This window comes from Salvia miltiorrhiza, chromosome 6, assembly GCF_028751815.1.
Source record: "Salvia miltiorrhiza cultivar Shanhuang (shh) chromosome 6, IMPLAD_Smil_shh, whole genome shotgun sequence".
NCBI classification, from domain to species: Eukaryota; Viridiplantae; Streptophyta; class Magnoliopsida; order Lamiales; family Lamiaceae; genus Salvia; species Salvia miltiorrhiza.
This window is the reverse complement of record NC_080392.1, coordinates 30,982,991-30,999,514: the sequence shown is the minus strand read 5'-3', so window position 1 is coordinate 30,999,514 and position 16,524 is coordinate 30,982,991. Positions and strand designations below refer to the sequence as shown.

The 16,524-nt window shown below is 35.8% G+C and overlaps 1 protein-coding gene across 1 annotated transcript; it reads right to left on the bottom strand.

The window, feature by feature from the left end:
* Positions 1–4,858: 4,858 nt before the first annotated feature.
* LOC130989070 (patatin-like protein 3) lies at positions 4,859–8,735 on the bottom strand. The gene is made up of 6 exons (XM_057913044.1): positions 8,362–8,735; positions 7,676–7,857; positions 7,413–7,596; positions 6,337–6,498; positions 5,950–6,252; positions 4,859–5,396 (listed from the first exon to the last, which is right to left on the bottom strand). Exons 1-6 carry the CDS (start codon positions 8,545–8,547, stop codon positions 5,172–5,174), a joined length of 1,242 nt encoding a protein of 413 aa, XP_057769027.1. The 5' UTR covers positions 8,548–8,735; the 3' UTR covers positions 4,859–5,171.
* Positions 8,736–16,524: the final 7,789 nt, after the last annotated feature.

The window sequence follows — 16,524 nt, the reverse complement described above, 5'->3', positions numbered from 1 at the left end:
TAAGCTATATATACAGATGCATAAATGTATTGTGTGATCTTTTGACGCTATCGATGATTATAGGCCTAAATATTCGTTACTTCATTCTATGGAGAAATTTCCGCCAATCTATTTTTAGTGATGTGTCAGCCTAACAATATGTAGTATATATACTCCCTTCGTACCACCTTTATAGTCTCTTATTTCTTTTTGGGATTCTTAATATACAGTTCACTTTCTAAATTATATTTATATTAATTTTTTTTATTAAAATAATCTTATTTAATATTTATTCAAATTCACAATTTATACTATTTTTGTCTTTCAATTAATATAGTCATTATTAAAATTACGCGAGATGATCAAATACATTAATATCTTAATTTAACCTACAATTAAATCAAGAAAAGCGAAAAAACATAATGAATTGAACATTTCCTTTTGAGTCTACTGACTCAACCTAAACACTACGCTAGATTGACTCGCAATAGGACGAGATCTATTGTAACGTGTAAGCTAACCCAAGTCATCTCTCAAGGAAGATCTTAAAGGGCTTTTAATTATATCGCAAGAAAGCAGTAAAGGAAAGCAGTAAAGGTTGAATTAAAAACGATAAACTTAAACTTAACACTTAAACGTAAAAAGTAAATTTAAACGTAAACTTAAACTTGTAAATTTAACTAGGCAAGAAACTGTTAAACCCTAGACAAGAATTAAATGCTTAAAGTAAACTTAAACTTAAGAATTTAAAGACTTGTAAATTAAAGCTTCTAACCTAGGCATGAAACTAAAGTGCACAATTTAAATTGCATAATTGAAATTAAAGCATAAACGTAAAGGCAAAGCATAAACATGATAAAACAAAAGAAATTGAATTAAATACGAAATACCGTAAACTTCTTGAACGTGCAATTGCTGTCACTCAATCACAATCCAAGAAGAAACTAAAAACAAAACTAAATTGAAATCTAACTAGAACAATAAATTCGAAAACTTAAAGAAACTAAGAAAGCTTGAAAAACGCCTAAGTCTCGGTTGCCTTGCTGATAACACTCATTTTTCCATGGTTTTTATTGTTCGTATAATGTCATTTTTATAAGGAATTGAGTGTTGGATGATTATTTTGTGCTTTTATTGCTTTATCTTGTAAACTATGTTACTTGCTCGAACTTTGATGGATTTTACAGGATTTTTGAGATGGAATTTGGAAATATTATCAGAAATAGAAGTTGTAGTTCGTCTCAAGAGGAGTTCGTGAGCGCAAACGGATCGCAAATCAGAGTTTGGACGAAAACGTTATGGCCAAAACAAAAAAGTCGCGCACAACAGTGAATAGTGTTGACGGAAATTTCCTAATTTTCGGGAATTTTCGGATTTTTTATATTTTCTCAGTATTTTCGAGTTTTACACTGTATTTATCTCCTGTGCCTATATATAGGTCCTTTCCCTGATCTATTAGACACATCTTTTCACATCTCTTTACCTCTTTCTCCATCTTTTCAATTTTAGACTTAGACTTTTATTGTTTTCATAGATTAGCTTTATTTTTCTACAAGATTCAAGCTGTCATTCAACATTCTTCCGGGTTTTATCTATTTCATTTATTTTAATTGCTTTATTTTATTTATTCTTTTATTTTATTTTATGATGTCCAGCTAGTTCTTTTATCTGAACCTAGGGTTTGTACAAAGTTGTTTTAATATGTGTGTTTGATTTGTTGATATCAATTTGCCCTCCAACTTGTGATTCATGATTCCTGGTGCCTGTTTTCTTGTGAATTACCTGATCAATAATTTACATATCTAGCTGTTCAGTTTAAGTCTTGAATGCGATAATTGTTCAGCCGATTCAGGAATGCATGATATAGTGTTAGCCTTGAGTCTTGAATGCGACAGGTGAAGCTATAGGAAGCTATTCTTTGTGTGCTATTTGAAGTTAATTTATTCCTTGGAGTCTTGAATGTGAAAAGGGGTAAATTAATCTACGTTCATAGGTGTTCGTTAGAGAAGCTTGTGAATAATATAGTGATCTTTCATCAGGGTTGGATTAAATTGGTAATTGAATTAATAGATTGAATGCATGTGTTTGAGTAACGATAGTACATCCCTAGGGTCAGAGTTTGTTTTATTATTTGAGTTTTTATCTTGTTTTATTTGCTTTGTTTTGATTTTAGTTTTATTCTTCATTCTTAGTTGAGTTTGCCTGAATATTACTAGAGTTTACTCGGGATTACTTAGTGTGATTCGTTATAATAGTCCATGTGGATACGATACTCGACTTGCTGTTTCTGTGCTACGATTACGCTGTTTAGTTGCAGTTTTTGTTGCTAAGAAATTAGCGATCACTTGCGTAAACTAAAGATTATGGCAAAATGAATGATTATTACATTGAAGATCAAGACCCTATTTATAGACTTCATTCCAATTCTAATCACCATCAAACTCGCCATGCAAAACTAGATTCTTAAGGAAATAGAATCGTGCATTCAAAGGTAAGTTCAGCTGTATCGTGCTCTGCAAGAAATCTTAGCTCTGGCGAGATTGGCTAACTCTGGAAGTTCGGCTCTGGAAAGGTAAGGCAGAGCTAGAAGTCAACTCTGGAATTAGCAGATCTGGCGAGTATAGCAGAGCTGGGAGTCAGCTCTGGATATGTTGACTCTGTCAAAATATGTTGACTCAGTCGATCTTTAGCTCTGCTCTGTCAAGTTTACTTTGGCGCGTAAGTCAGCTCTGATGATTTAGCTCTGCTATGACAAGTTTTTTCTACTCTGGAGATTTCAGCTCTGATATGGAAGTTCAGCTCTGGAGATGTCAGCTTTGACTATGAAGTCAGCTCTGCTCTGGCACAGACTCATCCGCGCAGCTCTGCTCTGGCGAGCCTCTCTGCTCTGCTCTGTGCGGGATTTTTGGCTCTGGCGCGGGCTTTTCAGCTCTGGACACCAGAGTGCGCCTAAAAATGCCATTCTAACCCAAAATCTCCTAAATTACACTCTTTCATCTATAAAACCTAAATCTCCTGCAAAGCATAAAACAAACCCATAACTGCACCAATTTTCAGGATATTTAACTTAAAACATGCACATGCAAACCCCCAAAATTAAAACAATTAGGCATAAATCAACCCCCCCCCCACACTTATCACCGGCGGTAACGCCGTCGGTAGCATTTATCACCGGCGGCCGTGCCTTATTACCGTACGTTTTTTTGTAGTGAATAATTAATTTGCTATTTTGCTCGTGGAGGTGTTGTTATTTTTGGTTTCTTCCATTGTGGATTTGATGGTGTTTGGGTTTTGAGACTTTGAGTAACTTTGCTAATCACTTCTTTATATAAACTTTGTTGACTTTCAAAAAGAAAAAAAGGATGGATATGTATATATTGGACCGCAATTTGGACCAGCTGCCTATAAGTCATGGGTAGACTTTTCGCAATAACATTTATACGGTGGAAATTAAGGTTGGCAATCGGGTACGACGAGTATGGATAGTGGCTATCCATATTCATACCTGCGAACTAAATGAATAGTGAATTTTAATCACAAAACTATCCGTAGATATCAAATGGTATCCAAACTCACCACCCGCGGATACCCACTACCCGTCGGGTATCCGTCAACCCGCTACGCGTCGGATACCCGCCATCCGCTATTCGTCGGATACCCGCCACCCGCTATCCATCGGATACCTTAATACCAAAAAAAAAAAAAAATCACCACAAATCACGTAGTTCAAATCTACATATTCCATTCATGTACAAATCCACAAATGACAAAATTTAAATCTAAAAGTTAATATCCAAATTCATCAACTAAAATATAAAATTCAACAAAGTTATGTTATTGCTCAATAGTAGAAATAAAGCCCTCTTCATTGAACTTTTCTTCTTCGTCTTCAAGACATGTCCAAAAACTTCCATTCTTTCATTGACATATGTTGGCCCATATATATTTGATATGTGTATCCAAAGCCCATATTTTAAGAATATTTCGTGGGTATTTTATGGGTATTTCACAGATAATTCGCGGGTATTTTTGCGGATATTTTTCGCGGGTAAACGGGTTTCGCGGGTATGGATAGTAAGTATCCAAACCCATACCCACGAACTAAATGGATAGTGAATTGTACCCACGAAATTATTCGTGGATATCAAATGCCCCTCAAACCCGACCTATTGGGGTCGGTTTTTGCGGATATCCGTTACCCGTGGGTAAATTGCCATTCCTAGTGGAAATCATCGTATGAGATGCTCGGTTCTAATTTTCGTTTCCAGTTTCGTGTTTTTTTTTTCAATGTTGAATTATTATATTTAGTGTAGTTTTAAGATAATTCATTAAATCAATTAGGAATTATAATTATTTATTAGTATATATGTTTTTCAATTTTTGAATTAATTAATAATTAATAATACATTAATTAATTTAAAATTAGGGGATATAGTATCTTTAAATTTCACTTTCTAATGATAAATATCAATTAGCTAGGATCCCCTATATGATGAGATTTTTGTTATTTTACATTAAATAGTTATCAAATAGCGAAACACAATTAGACACATATATAGTTATGACTATAGATCTCATTTCCACTTTCCATTTCTTTTCTCACAATTGGTGTTTTCTTCCATAGAGTTATAGCTCCATAGATATTACAAATATACACAATAAATAAAATTAGAGGTGGTCTCCTGTACATCCGGGTGTACAATACACTCGGGTTGTACCCGATCCGAATCTTGATATAGTAAAATTATCCTGACTCATTTTTTCTTGAAATGATACTAACACTAACACGATCTTGGAATGACACTAATACTTTTATGTTTTACAAATGATACTATTTCGAAAATAACATTAGCACTATTTTATTTTACAAATGAGACTATTTCGAAAATGACAGTAACATTATATTGAAATGACATTAACACTACATGTAAATGATAATAACACTATATCGAAATGACACTAACACTTGACATTCGGGTAGAATAGTCCAGTTGGGTCAAATCCGGATCAGAGATTCGAATCGGGTACGACCTGAGTGTACTGTACACCCGGATTTACTGGAAATTTTGTGATAAAATTAAGAATCATCCAATACAAATTCACATCAACTTATGTTTATAAGCCCAAAGATAATGGTAACAAAAAAGTTAATTAATATAATTATTCGTGAAAGTTAAGGTATATATTGGTAATTAATTGGAGTGGCGAAACTTGTTTTCATCTGATAGCAACTTGGCGAAGCGAGCCAAAGCTTCTCCATTAGTGCCCTCTCCTTGAACCGGCTCGGGCCGGCCCGTCTCCAAATTGACTCTGGAAACCGGCTTCGTCAGCAGATCCTCACCAATTTGCACAAGCGTCTGCATATTCTTTACACTTGCAACATCCAGCGATGACGCCTCACCCACCAATTTATCCTCCTTTTCATGCCAAAAAGTCCAAACATCGTTAATATATTAAAATAACCATTTTCATATTGCAAAGATAAATACAATATTCATTTCTTATTTTTAATTCGATTTAAAGTATAGTTTTGTCCTTGATTTACGTGAATTAGTCTTAATTAATTCACTACTAAAAAGTTTAATTGTTAGTGGTAAATTATAAAAATATAAGGACTATTTGTTAACTTTTTTTAACTTAATGGCTATTAATTATATTTATAATTATAAAATAGCTATTTTATTAATTCGCTCAAAGTAGAAACTATCAAAGACTAGTTTATTCAAGAGCATAGTGATAGATGAATAGTTTTTGGGATTGGATAAAAGTAATAGAACGTGCATGAGTGGAGTTGTTAGTGGAGTAAAGGTTCTACTTTAAATGCGAGTGAAGTTTTGTGAATCCTACTATTATAAATAAAACTGACAAATTTTTCGTTGACGAGCCAAAGATAAAATTGAGACAAATTTTCGTGGACGAAATAGTATAATTGATCATGTGTTGAGATATGGTAGTTTATATTTTGTGTACCTGAATTCGCAGGTAATTTTGTTCGTTACGCAGGGACTGGAAAACGGTAGAGACGTGAATGTCGACCATATCGGAGCTGGCGTCGCCGTAAACCTCGAGCAACGGGGAGGCGCCGTCGTTGTATACCCAGCCGAGCATGCCCCATTTGGCGGCGTCTTTAGCGTTGTACTTCTCTTGGAGCTGGGCGAGGCCCGCGCCCAGCGACAGCACCAGCATTCTGTTGCTGTCCATCGGCTGCATGTCTACTAACTCGAATCTTCCCAGCAATATTTCTTTTGAAACGTGTGTTATGGCTATTAGAGTCTGCGGCCACACAATATATATATATATTCGTTCAGATTAATATTGAATACAGAATTTATGGTAAACAAAATGTTAGGTACTGACAGGATTATTTGCTGCGACACCGCCGTCGACGAGATCAAAGGTGTATGTTTGGCCGGCGGCGTCTTTGGTCTCGAAATAGTGAGGTGGGAGAAAAGTAGGGGCGGCGGAGGTGCCTAGGCAAACATCGGATAACAGAGCATTCTTGGAAACATTTGCTTTTCCCTGTTCCCAATTTCACACTAAATTATCAATAACATACCTTTTTTTTAAATAATAAAAATAAAAATGAGCTACTAATGTATAATATAAATGATTCTTATTATATACTCTCTACATCTTTATAAAAAAGTATCTCTTACTAAATAACACGCATTTTAATAAAACAGTTGAATGTGTCATAAGTAGAATAAGGGTCTCATTTTATTATGTGTGGAAAACTAATTCACAATCAAATTAATTATTGGATGTGAAGTGTCCTATTTAAGGGGCAATTTATATTCAAGAACAGATTAATTTGATTTGATCGTGAATTAATTCATCAAAGGTAAATAATACTATAAACCCAAACAATGATTATTATTTTCTTTACAATATAAAAATTAATAATTTACTCAAATAAAGAATATAAAATAATGATATATGTATATATATATGGATGAGTTATATTGAGAATGCTATCTTTCGTGAGAAATGTGAATGATTGCATAAGTTAATATATAGTGTTGCATAAGCTGTAGTATAAAACTGCATAAATTTTTTACCTGAGTTCAAATTCTAGAGGGAGTGAAAATTTTATCTAATTAATTGAATTTCGTTATGCAGTCATTACAAGCAGCTTATACAAATTACAAGCATTTTATGCAACATATATACTGAGTTATGAAATCATTCTTCATTCTCACTACATTTGTCAATTCTCATTTGATCTTCTCCCTATATATATGTCCATAAGAAGATAGAAACTTTTTATTTGTAGTGTATGTAAAATTCAATTTAAACTATGGATCATTGTATGATTTTCAGCTCTGTCATAAAAATATTTATGATCACGATCATAGATGATTAAATAAATAGTTTAATTGTAGATAGAATAGTGAGATGATAAATTGATAGATAGAAAAAAGGGAGTGAATTACATCTGTGGTGGTGAAGATAAGGGGCTGGAGGCGTTTGAGATTGAAGGTAGGAATGAGCAGATTGGTTAGGGTGCGGCTAAGAGTGAGGTTGCCGAGTAGGCCTTGAACCAATCCTTTCAGGTACTTGCCGTCGTATTTGGGGCCGCCGAACATGTTCGTCATCCTTCCCACAAAACCTCTCCGCCTAAAACCAATCATATATTACGATCACACACCAAACTACAAATATTAATTCTCATATATTCTCTCCAAAATATATATACCTGCTCTCTGGGAAGATTTTGGGGCAGTGCTCCAAGTAGAAGCTAGTGATGTTCCTCGCTGCATACAACGGGCGGTTGTCGGCGCCGGGGGCACTCAGCATGGTGGCGATCAGCCCGCCTGTGCTCGTTCCGGCAATCACATCAAAATAATCGGCAATTCTTGCATTTGGACCGTCTAACTCCTATTCAACATTCATTTCATTTCCTCCAATGAGCTAACATATACATATTATCAACGGTTATTGGCTTCTAAATACTCAAACTTTTCTCATTTTCTGGTTTTGCACCTCAACTATAAAATCTGCCTATAAATACTTAAACTTTAAATTCTTTCTAATTTTACACTTGACGTATTTTTACCCCCTAATCGTTGCTGATCTGACAGTTGGATTGACATTTCAAACCCTACAATTACATGTTCTAGATCTCACATTGACAAACTTATCTGTTTTTTTTATGGACTTCAAAGTTCCCTCTTAATTTGACTGCCATATTGCAACAATTTGGGGGTTAAAATTCGTCGAGTACAAAATCAAAAAGAATTTAAAGTCAGGTATCTACAGGCAGATTTTAAAATTGAGGTGCAAAATTAAAACATAAGAAAAGTTTGAGTATTTAGTGGCCAAAACCTCTACCATCAAACATGAAAATTGGAAAAAGTAATTAAAAATATAAAACATATAAACCTGAAGTTTGGCCTCGAGGTGGCCTAGAATTGTGCCAGGAATAATGCCTCTAATGCCGCCTCCATCGATGCTCAAAACAGTCACGATTTTCCCTTTCGTTTGAGCATACGAAATCGGAAAATTTCTGAAATGGATAAGTGTGACCAAGAATACTGCAATTGAGAGACAACTACCCCTTTTCTCCATTTTTCCTGACTGATATAATTGTATCTGATTTTTTTATATATTTTTGTCGAGAATTTGATAATGAGAAGATGATCTGAATGTTAATTAGTATATTTATAGAAGAAACATATCTGTATATTTTGGGACGAGTCAACATTCAGTCCTGTTTAATTTAATGGAAGTTTTGGATGTCATCACGGGTGAAAATTTCTATTAATAGTGCTGTCATTGTCATTGTTGTTGTTTCTGACCAACAAAATAATGTGAAAGCAAATATGCCATCTTGGAAAATTACCGGAAGTTAGATCTTCTAGCTAAGTTCGCATTGAAAACTTAAATAAATACTCTTTACGTCCACGAAATATTGTCTTAATTTATCATTTTGATCCATTTATTAAAAATTATCCTAATCTATTTTTAGTAATAATTTATATGTCTCTTTCGCCATTCACTAACACGTGGGCCTCATTCTCTACTCATTAACTTAATTAATATTTTTCACTTTTCTTCATTTGTGGACCTCTTTCTCCACTTAATAAATAAACAACACAATTTTTCTTAAAGCTCGTGTCTCCTTTCCTTAGGACAACATTTCGTGGACGGAGAAAGTATATAAATGTCCATATTTTTTTTTTCTTTATTCGACCTTTTTTTAAGATAGCAAATATTTTTAAAGACTGATAGTGACATTATCACAACCCAATACTATTTATTTTTTTTATAATATTTACTTCAAAATTATTAAATTTTCAATTTATGAAATTTTTGAAAAAAATATTTTATATGTTAAATTTATGATTACTCTAATTCTATTCCTAATGAGAAAAATGACTTTGAAAAGTCGAATTAAATTATTGATTAAATTTGAAATTGTATTTTTATTTAAGTGCTAAATTTGAAGTTAAGTAAAATCATATATATAGATGTTTAGTTTGTTAAATAAATGTATAACAAGAAATACAAATAAATATAGATATAGTTGTATTTCTTAAAGGTTAAATATATATATATATATATATATATATATATATATATATATATATATAGGGAGAGGTTCAAGAAAGAACCACTAAATAAAAGAAGAACGGAGAACCATTTTTAGTCATTCGATCATCAAGATCTACGATGGATGCATCATTGATACGTCGTTTTACACCAAAAATATCCGGCAGTCAGCCGGTATGCCCACGCTGCGCAGACAGCAATAAGCAAAATCGTCTCCCAAGGGACTGGAGAGAATTTCTCTAATTAAAGCCTGCAAGTAACCCACGAAATTTGAGATAAAAATTGATAAAATACTAAATTTAAAATTAAATAAATAAAATCCAAACAAACCAATTTTTCCAATTAACTGAAAGATGAATAAAAATCCAACAATTAATAAAAGAATTCCAGCAATCAATTAAGTCCACCCTAACTTAATTATTCTGATCATGGATGCAAAAATAACTTAAATCATGCAAACAAACCAGTTATAACCACCGAAGACGCTTCTAATGTGATCTTATTTCTCCTTAATTATTCGGTAACCAGGAAGACGCTTCACTAATTACTACCCTAATCGACTGACAACAGTAAGAGACGCTCTATAGGTTTAATGAGCCGACAACATTAATATCTAGAGAAACCCGATTCAAAACCAATAACCTCTGACGCAGGATTATTGAATTAAGACTGCTTTTTCCTTGACCCTGATGTGTCAATTTACCACTAATCAAACCTAAACCACGATTACGTATGGCCGGTTTAATTGGCTATGTAATTAATTCTAACCCAATAAATATTTGCAACTATCTAATGGATTAAAACAATTAATATCATTAAACATGGAGAATCGCAGATGCAAGCATAAAATAAAGTATAAGTTCAATTAGATCTCACAGAATAATCTTGCTAGTGCTTCCCTAATCGTTGCCGGAATAAACGAATTTAGCTAGAAAACATAATAATTAAACAAAATAAATAAAATAAATAAATTACGAAAGAATGAAGAAAAATAAAACTTGAATTGAATTCTTTAAAATTGCGTCCAATCTGCTCTTCAAAAATTGCGTCTGCTATATGATATGTATGTCAAACTGTGCTGACAACTAATATATACTAAGAATATAATACTTGACCTAATCTAATTAAAACAACTTAAAGTGGCGCATGGGACTTTGATCAAAATAAAGAATTAATTCAGCCCAAATCAAACATGGCAGCCCAACATTCCTTTTTTCTCGGCACTTTCATCATAATTGCTTGGATTCAGACCACGTCCAGGCAGAATGGGCACACCGCATGGCAGACTTGCGCAGCTTCCTCTTCACACAGCTTCACCACTTCAAAACTCTTCTCAAAATCAATCATTTTCTCCAAAACCTATCAAATACCATCAAAATTCATATAAGACCATAATTCATATCCAAAAGATGCTATTTAACACGAATTAAGCATAAAAATCATACTAAAATCCCCCAAATAAATGCGTATAAATACGCCCAATCAAATCCCCCCACACTTAAACAAAGCTCGCCCTCGAGCACCAAAAAGAACAAAACGACAGGGAAGGAACAAAACAAGACTCAAAACAGCGAGAACAAAACTTTGGCAACAATATGTTAGATAATATTCAAAGTCTTGATCAAGATACAATCATCCACAAACCACTAACCATGCTCTTGCTCAGAAAATTATGCCATGTTCTTCATTCAAGTCAAAATTGTGCAAACTCAATCCTGCCTCACCAAGTTCACTCAATTCCTCTCAAAAGACAAATATGGACATAATTAATTCTCACAATTCACAACTTTATGCCTTCAAACACAGCTTGCCCTTATGTCACTATCTCCACCAAAATATGGAACCAATGCACAAATCAAAAGGTCTTGCAATTTGGTTGTAATGGGGCTAGCTAGGGTATGTATAGGTGGGATAAACAAGAAAAAGTTTCAAAGATGCTCAATATGTAACTGAAAACATGCAAACACACCAGACTTTTCCATCAATGAAGGTGTGCTCAACTCCAACATTTAACATATAAGGCACAAAATGAATGATATTATACACAACAAGCCATTTATTTTCTTTGAACTTTTGCACTTTTTCTTTCTTTCTCTTTTTCTGTTTTCTGTTTTTCTTTCTTTTTTTCTTTTTTCTTTTTTTTTCAGCACCCTTTTCTTTGCACTTTTGCATTTTTTTTCAACAATATATAAATATATATATATATATATATTTATATATATATATATCCCCATAGAATAAATGAATCATCACTAAAAACACTAAAATGATAGGAATACTCATTTCTCATCTCGTCATAACCTAGTCCATTCACATGTTTTCAAGGGACAAAAGCAGGCTAAAATAGGCTAAGGCTCAATATATGTGGCTTTTAATCAAACAAAACAGGAGTAATTGAGGCACAAACGGGCTCACTAAGGGAATAAGTAAGGTTCGGATAATATAGTCAGGCCAAAATAATGGTTATTCCTAAATGCTTTAATCATTTTCATTCATTAAGTTTTCAAACTCAGTCTTGACTATGGCAACAGGGCAAACCAGAAATTCAGCATAAGAGTTCGAATCAATCACTCATCAAAGAAACAATTGGAGCTAGTCATGTGTGCTCATTAAGGCTCAATCCTCACAATTTAGTAGGCTTCAAGTATTTTGACCAAATTTTACACGTTTTTCTCATACAAGAATACCTACGAACATATGCACAATTCAATCACAAGAGCAACAGCCTATCATACCAAATCCAATATCCTAATCTTAACTCTTCACATCATCCACCATAAAATTGCCAAAGAACTCGAAACTGACAAGAAAACCAACATAGCAACAAAGCAAAGACACACAAAACAAAGACACCCCCCCACACTTGGACAACACAATGTCCTCATTGTGTGAGAGTATGACAGACCAAAAGAAAACACCAACAAAAAACTAAAAGAAAACAGAAGCTTCAAAAACGAAAAGCAAAAAAGTAAGGAACTTCCCTGAACGGTAATCAAGAAGGTGGAGGAGGGCGCAGTCCTAGAGCTTGCTCCACCGCTGCTAATCGTGTGCTCAAATCCACCGCCCATTGCGGTGGATGAGTGTCAAAGTGGGTGCACAAATCAGTGCGCAAGGTGTGAACCTGTGGCAGGAACCAGGGTGGAGGATAGTGTGGCTGGACGGACCTGCACAAGAAGATGAAGGGGCAGTAATCGGGCCCACAATGCCCGGCTGAGTAAGCTGAAAAGAGCCGGAGCTCGCCAAATATACTAGACGCATGGCCTGAAAATCAGAAACAATGAAAGTAGAGATAGGCAAATGAATTGGCCAACGAAATGTATGGTGCAAAGCACGAGCTAACCGCGTGACTAACCCCTCAAGTGCGATGCGTCCTACCAACCTATTGGCGCACGCACGCCATTGTGAAGCTACCTAATACCCACAATTGACTTTCACTTGCCTCCGCATGCAATCCACAAGAAAATTTTCACTATGAGTAACAATATGCATCGAGTCCACACGTCCAAACAGATTTTATGAAAGGAAGCGACGACACAGACGCAAAGCGAGGTTAGAGATGTTCGCACTACGGGAACAACCCTTCCTATAAATTAACTCGGTGGAAAGGGCAGCCCATGTGGCATCAATGGATATAGAAAAATCAACAGGTAGAGCACAGAGGGCAGACACTGATTTATACTTAAATTGCTCTATTTTTAAGGGTTTGTATGTGCGTATTTTAAGATAATCTTCTGGAAATTGGTGCGTTTTATGGTGTATTCTATGCTTTGCAGGAGATTTAGGCTTTCGAGATGGAAGAATGCAATTTTGGAGAATTTTGGATGAATTTGGCGTTTTCTAGGTGTTCTGGTCTCCAGAGCAGAGAAACCGACATCTCCAGAGCAGAGAAACCAATCGCCAGAGAAATCAAAGACCAGAGCAGCAAAGTCAACTCGCCAGAGCAGAGAAATCACCATTTCTCTGACCAGAGGAGTCAATAGTCAGAGCAGAGAAATCACCATTTCTCTGACCAGAGGAGTCAATAGTCAGAGCAGAGAAATCACCATTTCTCTGGGCAGAGGAGAAGGATGCAGAGCAGAGAAATCACCATTTCTCTGGCGATAGTCATTTCTCTGGCGCGATCCGTTCCCCTGGCGAAGTCCGTTTCTCTGACGACAGCCATTCCTCTGGCGAGAGCTGCGAATTCGGCAAGAGTAGGAGTATTTTCCAGAGCGCGTATCCAGCTGGAGAGTTGCCTTATTTTACACGATTCAATTACCTTTAGAATTCTATTTTGCATGGCAACTTCCATGGTGATCGAAGAAAATCTGAAAACTATAAATAGGTCCTCTTTTGACCTATCTAGATATACCGAAGACCCGAACATTCATATTTCAGTTTTATAGCTTTAGAATATTTTAGCTTTCTAGTTTTCAAGGCTTGGATCAAGATTGAAGATTCAGGCCGCTACAATCGTTTTCATTCGGTTTTTATACAATTTGTTTTTACAATTGCGTTATTTTTAATTATGTTTATGTTTGATTTTATTATGTCTGGCTAGTTCTTTTATTCTGAACCTAGGGTTTGTATATAGCTGATTGATTATGTGTTTTTGATTTATTGATATCAATTTGCCTTCCAACTTATGATTCATGATTCCTGGTGCTTATTTTCTTTTGAATTATCTGATCAATGATTTACATGTTTAGCTGTTCAGTTTGAGTCTTGAATGTGATAATTGTTCAGCCGATTCAGGAATGCATGATATAGTGTTAGCCTTGAGTCTTGAATGCGATAGGTGAAGCTATAGGAAGCTATTCTTTATGTGCTATTTGGAGTTAATTTATTCCTTGGAGTCTTGAATGCGAAAAGGGGTTAATTAATCTACGTTCATAGGTGTTCGTTAGAGAAGCTTGTGAATAATATAGTGATCTTTCATCAGGGTTGGATTAAAATTGGTAATTGAATCAATAGGTTGAATGCATGTAGTTGATTAGTGAAAGTACATCCCTAGGGTCAGAGTTTTCCTTACATTTGAGTTAGTTATCGTTATATGCTCTTTAGTTTTTATTTGATTAATTTTAGTTCGTAAATCACCTTCATTATTATTTTGCCTGTTTACTGTTAGAGTCTGTTTAGGAAATAGATATAGTAATTTCGTTTTACAGTCTCTGTGGATACGATACTCGATTGCTACGTTTGTGCTACAATTGCACCGTGTTAGTTGCGGTATTTTGTTGCTATAAAAATAGTGATCAACTTTTTGGCGCCGTTGCCGGGGACTGTTAAGAAGTTGCTTTAATATTTTCGATAGGACTTTATAGTACTACAGGTTTTTTTTGTTTTTTATTTTTCTTTTCTAACTTTTAAAAGGTGTGTTTCTGTAGGTTGCGTATGAACACTAGATCTCACGGAAATCCTCTTTTTGAGTTGGACCTTGAAATCAACAAGACTTTGCGCGATCTTAAGAAGCAGAACAATCAAGTTGAGACAGATACTGAGCAAATCCAAATTCAAATGCGAGCTCTGCAAGAGCAATTGAAGAAGCTGACTGATAAAACGGAGGCTGAAGAGGCTCAGAAGCAACCAGCCATCAATGAAGCATTCATACCACAGTATGTGTACCAGGAGCCCCCACGAGTGAACGTAAACAACTTTGAGCTGAAAACGGGTTTGATCACGATGGTCCAACAGAGCCAATATGGTGGACAAGCGATTGAAGACCCTAATGCGCACCTGGCGCATTTCCTGGAGCTGTGTAGCACGGTGAAGATGAATGGTGTCCCCGATGACATTATCCGTCTTCGTCTTTTTCCCTTCTCACTGCGGGATAAGGCGAAGTCGTGGTATCATACGCTGCAGCTGGGAGATAATATCATGTGGGAAGATTTAGCTCATGCATTCCTACGCAAGTTTCATCCGCCTGGCCTTACGTTGAAATTGAAGATGGACATCGTGCAGTTTCAACAGTACGACGGAGAAAAGCTAGCGGAGACTTGGGAGCGGTATCAGGAGAAACTCAAAAAATGCCCAAGCCATGGATTTGATGAAGGTACGCTCGTGATAATGTTCTACAATGCCTGCGGGGAGCGTACAAGGATGCACATGGATACAGCTGCAGGTGGCTCCATACTCCAGAAAAATAGTTCTGAAGCATGGAGCATTATTGATAGTATGGCTTCTACGAGCTACCAATGGCCATCTGAGCGAGTACAATTGAAGAAGGTTGCAGCTGCGTCAAGTTCTGATCCTATGGCAGCAATGGTTACTCAACAGGCAGCGATGGGTACACAGCTGGCAGAGCTGACTACAAAAATTGGTGAGTTGAATGGTGGACGTCATGAGCAAGCTGTGATAGACCCGTCAGGCATGGAAGATGTCAATTATGTGAATGGCAGAAATTATGGGAATTTCCAGCGAGGACAGCCAGGAATGTATGGCAGAGGTCAACAATTTCAGCAGGGTCAACAGCAGTTCCAGCCAGGAGCACGCCCGCATCCTAACCTTTCTTACGGCAATCCGAACAATGCTTTGCAGCCTCCACCTGGATTTTCTGTATCTAGCGGAGGAGTTATAAATGAGCCGAAGAAAGTATCACTGGAGGATATGATGCAGCAGATGTTAAGAGAGATGTCTAGCATGAAGACAACTGTTAATTCAAGGATGACTAATTTGGAGTCTCAAGTGGGAATAATTTTTCATCACTGTCCAAGCAAGTGCAGATTTTGGAGACTCAAGTTGGTAAGATTGCCAACCAAGCAGCTGCGCAGCACACACCAGGAAAGTTTCCTAGCAACACTGAGATCAATCCTAAAAATCATTGTAATGCGATTCATCTAAGGAGCGGAACTCAATATCAAAATCATACAGAGCAGCGGAATCACCATTCCTCTGCAGAGCAGCGGGACGGCAAGAATGGAAAGGAAAAAAATGTAGAGATTATGGAGGAGGATGACCTGTAGACGATTGTGTGCGATTCGCCGCCTACTTCTAAGGTATCGTCGAATACCTCTG